The sequence below is a fragment of the Penaeus chinensis genome, chromosome 7 (assembly GCF_019202785.1).
Source record: "Penaeus chinensis breed Huanghai No. 1 chromosome 7, ASM1920278v2, whole genome shotgun sequence".
NCBI lineage: Eukaryota > Metazoa > Arthropoda > Malacostraca > Decapoda > Penaeidae > Penaeus > Penaeus chinensis.
In genome coordinates, this window is record NC_061825.1 from 17201869 (window position 1) to 17211868 (window position 10000).

The 10000-nt window shown below is 34.7% G+C and overlaps 1 protein-coding gene across 1 annotated transcript in view; it reads right to left on the reverse strand.

Moving 5' to 3' along the window:
- Positions 1 to 9019: 9019 nt before the first annotated feature.
- Positions 9020 to 10000, reverse strand: part of LOC125027519 — a 2048-nt gene continuing 1067 nt past the window's right edge. The window contains exon 2 of the mRNA XM_047616604.1: positions 9020 to 9950. Within this exon, the coding sequence (XP_047472560.1) occupies positions 9400 to 9950 (551 nt within the window). The 3' untranslated portion in view covers positions 9020 to 9399. The remainder of the gene's footprint in view (positions 9951 to 10000) is intronic.

Consider the following 10000-nt stretch of genomic DNA (forward strand, 5'->3'; position numbering starts at 1 on the left):
TGTTATCACTGTAATTGTTGCTTTTGTTGTTGCTGTTATCACTGTAATTGTTGCTTTTGTTGTTGCTGTTATCACTGTAATTGTTGCTTTTGTTGTTGCTGTTATCACTGTAATTGTTGCTTTTGTTGTTGCTGTTATCACTGTAATTGTTGCTTTTGTTGTTGCTGTTATCACTGTAATTGTTGCTTTTGTTGTTGCTGTTATCCCTGTAATTGTTGCTTTTGTTGTTGCTGTTATCCCTGTAATTGTTGCTTTTGTTGTTGCTGTTATCACTGTAATTGTTGCTTTTGTTGTTGCTGTTATCACTGTAATTGTTGCTTTTGTTGTTGCTGTTATCACTGTAATTGTTGCTTTTGTTGTCGAGATCAGTTATTATCATATTATCCCCATCATATGTTATAACACTTTATCATTATCATTACTGCTAATGTAATTATCTCAAAGATCACAAGCAATACCACTTACAAGAAGGTGAGAGAGACATTAAAAAAAAATATAATTAAAAATGGGAGAGAGACAAAGAGAAATAAAGAAAAGAGACACAGCTTGGACACGAAAGATAAAGCAAGGGATAAGCAGAACGAAAGAGTTCAAGCCATAAACACAAAACTACAGGAATCCACGCAACGCAACACACCGCTTTCCGTCCACTCCTTCACAAGCACTTTAGGTGTTGGACGGAATTACGTAATAGTTTATGATAGGTGTCGAAAGCCTCCCCCCCCCCCCCCCTACGTTTCTCCGTCCACTGATCTTAGTTTATGTGTGTGTGTTGTGTGTGTGTGTGTGTGTGTGTGTGTGTGTGTGTGTGTGTGTGTGTGTGTGTGTGTGTGTGTGTGTGTGTGTACATAGACACACACACACACACTCATAAATATATATATATTAGGAAGAGGAGAGCCAACGCAGCTGAGAACTTTATTATTGCAACTGCAAACGTTTCGGAGTCACCATTATGTGCTATAACAAAAAAAAAAAAAACAGGTAAATTAATTCTAGTACATTAAAATCAGTACACAAAAATAACACAAAATCATAAAACAAAAAACACGAAAAATCACCAAATGACCACAAACAAAAAAGCCAGTGTAGGGAGTAACAGGTACTAACCAAATAACGTGTGGTTGGTAGTTTTCATGGTAAACAGGGTGGCTGCAGTGGAAGTATTGTTCAGAGTGATTCTACTAGATTTTTTTTTTTTTTTTTTAAGAAATGTACAAATATTAGAATTAAAAAGAAAAAAAAAATTGTTTTCTGAAGTTTTATATATTTAATGTCATTAATGTTTGTTGACTGTGGTTGATACAGGTTTTGGGTAGAATTTCTGACACTGAAAATTGAGTTGGGTTTTATAAAATAGGTAAGATGGGTACCCATTTGTAGTAAAATATTCCTTTAAGAATGAAACTTTTTCATGAAAACTGGTCCAAGTTGAACAAATGTTGCAAGCCCGGTTGATAAGTATTGTGAGGATGTGTACCTTTTAAATATAAGGAATATAGCTGAGATAATGAAGTCCAAGACCAGTGAATGTGGGTTTCCTGTAGGTACTGGTGAAATAGGTATTACGAAAATTTATGCACGTATCAAGAAATAATCGTTTACTATTCTGTTCAGTTTCACAAGTGAATTTAATATTGGGGCGTTGTGAATTCAAGTATGAGAGGAAAGGGTTAATGCGAGTCGTTAAAAGGTAAGAAAGTATCATCCCTGTAACGACGATATAAAATAGGGTTGAAATTACCAGGGTAATTATTCAACCAAGTTTGTTCATGGTGGCAAAGAGAGGTATTTGGCCTAACAAGGGCCAAGTGGTGGTCCCATTGCTACACCATAAATCTGCGTGTAAATAGAGCCACTGAAGGTAAACACTGAATTGTAATCAGCTATATCCAATAGTTTCCTGTACGTTGTCTTGCTCAGATCATACGAGTCTAAGAGTGACGAAGCAGTTTTTTAAATGTACAATTACATCTGGTTTCATTAACAGGAACACTAGCATATAACGACTCTATGTCAAAACAGGCCATTCTGACAGACGCAAATTTCTTAGATAAATGAGAAAGAGTTTTCTTTGGTGGCGTAATGGTTGACCAATGTTATGAATTTTATGAAGTCCATTTAAGAAACCGGTTTGGAGCCTATGTAGTTAGGCGGTTGTAAGTGATTTCACCGTGGATGTTCTTATCGAGCTTGAGAATCTGTTTAGTTTGTCATCCTTGTTTAGGATAACAACTCCGCGACCCTTATCTGGCTTGGTGATGACGAAGTTATTATCTTCTTTAAAGGTTTTGAAGGATACGCTCGATAAGAACATCTATCGGTGAAATAATGTACAACATCCTAACTACATTTGGCTCCAAACCCGGTTTCATATATGTGTGTGTGTGTGTGTGTGTGTGTGTGTGTGTGTGTGTGTGTGTGTGTGTGTGTGTGTGTGTGTGTGTGTGCGTGTGTGTGTGTGTGTGTGTCTATACATATATATGTGTATGTGTGTATATGTATATATATATATATATATATTGTGTGTGTGTGTGTGTGTGTGTGTGTGTGTGTGTGTGTGTGTGTGTGTGTGTGTGTGTGTGTGTGTTTTGTGTAGAGAGAGAGAGATCATTATATATGTATATTATAATGTGTAAATCTATACATATATGTATATGTAAATATATGTATATTTATTTATATATATACACATTTATACAGAGAGAGAGGGAGCATAAGATGGATATATAGATAGATATAGATATAAATAGATAGACAGATATATAGAACATGAGACAGTAAAATAGGGAGACTGTGAATGAGCGAGAGATAAAGATAGACAGAGACAGACAAGCAGACAGAAGCTAGATGATAATCACTTGCTTCGTAAGACTGCTCCACTACACAGTGTATGATACAGATCTGTAAAAGATAATAATAATTGTAATAATAATAATAATGATAATAACAATAATAAAAAGATAACAGCAATAATGATAATAACAATATTAATTTTATTAATAATAATAATAATGACAATAATAATAATAATAATAATAATAATAATGATAATAATGACAATAATAATAATAATAATAATAATACATTCAACATACACATGATCAAATAACAACCAGGTAAGGGTCAGACGTTCGTAACTAAAATATCGTAGTCCCCCTAGAATAAGCGGCCGTTTTCTATGATGCGTCCCTGCTTTCCAGATGGCGCTGCGATCGGAGCCTCGGAAACGCTCCTGCTTTGAACCGCGATAAAGCGAGGCAGTTTAAGTCATTAATTTTATCAGCTACATCTATTTCTTTTCCGGTAAATAAGTTGTAACTCTATATTTATTCGGGTGCGCCAAGAAGCAGATAGGTGTTTTGAGAAGTACGTCTCCGCAACTCGGCTAACATGGCAGATAAATCACGAAAGATAATACATCTTTCCGTAAGAAGTATCACATAATGACGATATTAGTACTTGGCCTCACCATCACTCGTGTAGAATGAAATACAAACAATGCAGAAAATTCTTGGTGCAGGAACTTTTTTATCTATTTTGTACTCAGAAACAGTTGCTCTATTTGTTTTAAATCTATACTTCTTATACATGCAGAACATGCATAAAAAGGTCGCTTCAGTTGAACAAAAACATTGTGCAACAAACTATTTATAGAATGTATTCATATTTACATAACTCGATGTAGGCCTATTTCCTTCTAGATTAACATTTAACCTTAAACTTCAGACACCATGTACACACACACACACACACGCACACACACACACACACACACACACACACACACACACACACACACACACACACACACACACACACACACACACACATTCACACACACACAAACACACACACACATAAACACACACAAACACACACACACACCTAAAATATCATCCGATCCAAGCGAGAGAAAAAGAGAAGCAGAGAAAAAGAGGAAAGGAGAGAAAGATAGACTGTGGAACATATAGTCGCATATTCATAAATGGTTTTATACTTGCATTCGTGCGTGGTTACTTATGCACATATATACATGTATAAGTACAGACGTCTGTGTCTGTCCGTGGACTAGAGAAAGAGAGAGAGAGAGAGAGAGAGAGAGAGAGAGAGAGAGAGAGAGAGAGAGAGAGAGAGAAAGAGAAAAAGAATTATCATTATTGATATTAGTATTTTCACTATTCTTGTTATCATCATTATTATTTTTGTTTGTTTGTTTTACCATTATCATTATCATTCTTCTTATTATGAAGAAAATAATTATAATGATAATGATAACGATGATAATGATTGTTATTATTATTATTATTATTATTATTATTATTATTATTATTATTATCATTATCATTATCATTATCATTATCATTATTATTATTATTATTATTATTATTATTATTTTATTGCATTATCATTATCTTTATTATTACTATTACTATCTTCTTTAATGTTGTTGCTATTCTATTATTATTATTATTATTATTATTATTATTATCACCATAATTGTGATTATAATCTTTATTATTATTGTTATGAGGATGATTATCATTATCATTATTATTACTATTGTCATCATTATCATCGTTTTTATCATTATCATTATCATAATCATCACCATTATTATCATAATGATGGCGATGATCATCATCATCATCATTTATTATTAACAATATTATTATTGATATTGTCATCATCAACATCATCATCACAGCCATTATCATCATTAATATAATTAATGCTATTATTATAATACACATACACACACATTATTTATTATACATTATTTTTATACATCTAATATATGATATGTATATATCTGTAATATATATATGTATATATAGATAGAAAGATAGATAGATAAATAGATATATGGGTATGTACGTGTGTGTGTGTGTGTGTGTGTGTGTGTGTGTGTGTGTGTGTGTGTGTGTGTGTGTGTGTGTGTGTGTGTGTGTGTGTGTGTGAGTGAGTGAGTGTGTGTAGGTGTGTGTGTGTGTGTGTGTGTGTGTGTGTGTGAGTGTGTGTGTGTGTGTGTGTGTGTGTGTGTGTTTGTTATTTTGCTATCATAATTTTCACGTTTACCATTTCCAATTTGCTTTGTCGAGTGTAGATTCATCATCAGCTTTTAGTGAAAGAAAAAGAAAAAAAAAGGCTGATTAGTTAATTGGTTAATCAAAAGTAACATAGAGAACACAAGCAGAGAGATGTACAGATTGTTTGAGAAGCAGGGAGATGGAAAATAGGTGGAGAGAGAGAGAAAAAAAAAAAATACACCTTAACAAGCATTTGGTAAATTAAGAAAGTTACCTGACCTTTATTAATGAGGGCAAAAACTGCACCGGATTGCTTTTGGTGTCGATAAAAGTTCATTCCTTCACACACACACACACACACACACACACACACACACACACACACACGCGACAAGTACTTTGCAGTATTAACCCTATCTACCCGAAGACATATATGTATATAATCCTACTGGGTCCTTCCTCGTTAGCGATAATTGTACAACTCACTATTTTTTTTTTTTTTTTACCATCATAAATCACCCTGGTTAATGAGGGGGGGAGGGGATAATTATTTATTCCCATTTCTACACGTAATTATCTGGGGGAAAGAGGGACGGGTGAAACAACATAGCCTGACTTTAAGAACTGGTGGAGTACTAGTTAACACAGGAATGAGAGGGAGGGGAGGAGAGAGAGAGAGAGAGAGGGAGGAGAGAGAGAGCGAGAGAGAGAGAGAGGGAGGGGAGGAGAGAGAGAGGAGAGAGAGAGAGAGGGAGAGAGGGAGGGGAGGAGAGAGAGAGAGAGAGAGAGAGAGAGAGAGAGGGGGGGGGAGTGAGAGAGAGAGAGAGAGAGAGAATAATAACACACTGACCTCCCCCTTATTAAATATCCCATTTCCCTATTTTTCCTCATTTCCTACCAAGTTCATCTCACGCTCCGTTTGAACGAAATAATTCCTCAATGACCTCCTCAATCCTTTCTTCTCCTTCTTCCTCTTCTCTTTATCAGAAACACTTCCCTCGCAATGCATAAATCCTTCACATAATTGCATAACTTTATCTATAACTTCCCTACGTACTTCCATCTCTCCATTTCTTTACGTCTCAATAACCTTTACTTGAATGACATCACGATAAAGGTCATGCAAGACACGATGTCGCCTTGAAACATCTTCACTCCTTATATTTATGCTTGTGTGTGTGTGTGTGTGCTATGTGCTAGAGCACTGGACTCCCTTATGGTCAAGCATTCAATTCCCCGCCACGGCAGTTGTAAAAATGCCAGCGCTCCGACTATTAGTTCGAGCCCAATCTCGCCTGAGAAGTCAAAACGCAGGTGTATGTATGTATGTATATATACATATATAAATACAAAAATAAAATATATATGTATATATAATGTATATATATACATATATATACACACATATATATATATACTGTTTATGAATACATATACATACATATGCGAATGTATACATATATATATACATGTGTGTGTGTGTGTGTGTGTGTGTGTGCATAAATAAATAAATATATATATATATATTTATATGTGTGTGTGTGTGTGTGTATATATACCTATACTGTGTGTGTATATATATGTATATATATATACTTATACTGTGTGTGTGTATACAAATATGTATATATACATACATATACATACGTACATATACTGCACATATATATATGTATGTATATAATATGTATGTATACATATAGATATATATATGTAATTATACATATATACATGTATATATGTACATGTGTGTATATATATATATATATATATATATAATATATATATATATGCGTGTGTGGGGGGGGGGGGAACTATGTAATAAATAAATATATATATATATGGCACAAGTGTAAGCGCGCCGAACTGCGGTTGATTAGGAAGGGCATCCAATCACGTAAGGGTGACACTGCCATATAACCTCTCAATAGTGAATTGAGAGTGGCCTATGTCCTGCAGTGGAATGAATGGCTGCAGAAAAAAAAAAAAAAAAAAAAAAAAATATGTGTATGTATATAATATATATACATATATACATATATGTGTATGTGTGTGTATATATATGTATGTATGAATATATATGTGTTTACACATCCATATATATATATATATATATATATATACGTGTGTGTGTGTGTATGTACTGTATATTTGCATGAATATGTACTGTTGCTTTACATACAAGTTTCTATTCCTATTCACCAATCCCTGAGGCTTCCTCCGCGAGCACGAACCCCATCACGAGAGGACGACCCGCCGCGCCGGACGAGCGCAAGGAACCCATCACGATTTCTCCTTTCACATCCGACCCTTTAGAACCACTCTGCCTCGGTGCTCCTGTCTCGAGATTCCGCTAATGAGCTCATTCGTCCATCTCACGCTACCCCGCAGCCCCACGAGAGTACCTGCGGCCTCTTTCCACCGTCCCTTCTGGCTCTTTCTACAGCGAATTTTGATAGGAAATGTGGATAGGAAGTCCGTTCATAGAGTTGCAGTGATAGTGAGGGAGATGATAGTAATGGTAGCAAAAATAGTGATAATAAGGATGATGATTATAATGATAATGATAAGGACAATGATGGCAATAATAGTAATAATAATAATGATAATAATAACAATAAAAATAATGATTATTATAGTGTCAAAAATAAAGCTGATAATATTAGCGAAAAATAATGATAATACTATTAATAACCAAAAGATAATAATAACAAAAAAGTAAAAGAAAAATGTTTGTGTGCGCGTACACACACACATACACACACACACACACACACATATATATATATATATATATATATGTATATGTTTTTTTTTTAACAGCCATTCATTCCACTACAATACAAGGGATGTATTTGACCAGTTCCCATTATTTCTGACGAAGATATAATCGAAACCGGTCAAATACATCCTTTGTATAGTGAAAACATTCATTCTCATCCATTCCTTTCTTACATTTGAAAACATGATTACGTTCATATGTATGCACATATGTGTATATATATACATATATGTGTATGTGTGTGCGTGTTTGTATGTGTATGCAGTTACATATATATACACATGCACATATATACTATGTGTGTGTGTGTGTGTAAACACTGACCGACAGATACACAAACAAATATTGAAAGTGTGTGTAAACACTGACCGACAGATACACAAACAAATATTGAAAGCAAAGCAAGAAAAGGAAAATATCGGTGCCAGATTTCCCGATAGATTTGCGAAACAGAGAACTTCAGTGGATAATCAATACTTAACTATGTACACAGACATGTATTTATAAATATATATAATACATTTCCATATAAGTATTCCATGTACGACGGAGAGAAAGCGTGTGTGTACTATCAGAGAGGGATAATCAGCATTAATTTGAAATGGAAGACTGAACACATACTCGGAAAATAAATGAGTAGAAGAAAGGACACTGGAAGAATTAAATGGCAAAACGAAAATGTGGATAGCGAGGATAACTTGCGATTGCCGATACTTAGTAGAAAAAATAAATAAACTGATGGTTATTTTTTCCTCTTAGACTAATTACAGTCATGCGTTATTGTTTGAAAATCACAATTTAACAAATGGAAAAAAAATATAAAGAAAAAGAAAATGTGGACTAATAGTAATAATAACAACGATATAATGGTAATAAAATGGAAATAAGAATAGCATCACAAGAATAAGAATAACAACAATAATAAAAAAAGTAATCATGACAGCAATAATACTAATAATGACAATGATGATGATAATAATAATGATTATGATAACTGATAATGATGATGATGATGATGATGATGATAATAATACCAATAGCAATAGTAATAATGATAATAATAATAGTCATAATAACAATAATAATCATAGTAATAACAATATTAATAATAACAAATAATGGCAGAGATAACAGTGGTAATAATAATTACAGTAATAATAATAATAATTATAGTAATAATAATAATAATAATAGAAATAATGTTGAATGGTAACATGAACAATAACAATAACAGTAATAATAGCGATAATAATAGTAATAATGATTTCAATAATAAGAAGAAGAATCCTAACGATGATGGTTATAACAATATTATCCTTAATTAAATGACATTGAAATAAATTCTGATCCAATAACTTGCTAGACATTAACAAAACATATCAGTGTAAGGTACCGACGCCTTATAACAAAGCAAAAAGCAAGTGTAAAGAAAATGTAATGAAAAAAGCCACCTTATGCCAACATCAAGTCATGCTTGATGTTCAAGTCGAAGTCTGTACCGACGCCTTATAACAAAGCAAAAAGCAAGTGTAAAGAAAATTTAATGAAAAAAGCCACCTTATGCCAACATCAAGTCATGCTTGATGTTCAAGTCGAAGTCTGTGCACCTCCCTCCTCCCCTCCGCCCGCTTTCCTCCTCTTCAAGGGCGGGGGGCGTATGATACTCCCCGAAGGTGTGCTCACGTACCTCTTATGACAGATATTCCTGGCAAGGCTTTCCTCGTGTTGCTTCATTAAGCAGCACTGGCTTGTTCTGTCTTCCTGCTGCTTCACCACGATCTCGATGTGCGGCAGGTAGCTCACGAACACGTACCTATGCTTCGGCGAGCAAAAGGGCCGGTCCCATGGCATCCCAAACACTAAGAAGCAACCGTAGAAATTCCTCGTGCTGTTTTTAAATCTTAATGTGACGGACTTGATGCCGGCGAAGGTCAGGTGCATCCCGATCTGGCACAGGTCGGCGGGGAAGGAGTCCTGGGCAAAGCAGAAGTTTACGTACAGTTTTGTGAATAGCCGGCGGCACACGAGAGTGTCTGTGCTGCCGGTGTAGCGCAGCTGCAGGCCCACAAACTGCACCAGGGCAGTCTTTCCAGTGTAATTCCGCGGGAAGGCATTCAGTTTGTCGAAGAACTCTCTCTCTGTAAGGAAGTATTAAACAAGGCTAAGCGAAAACAACTCAATATTGCAT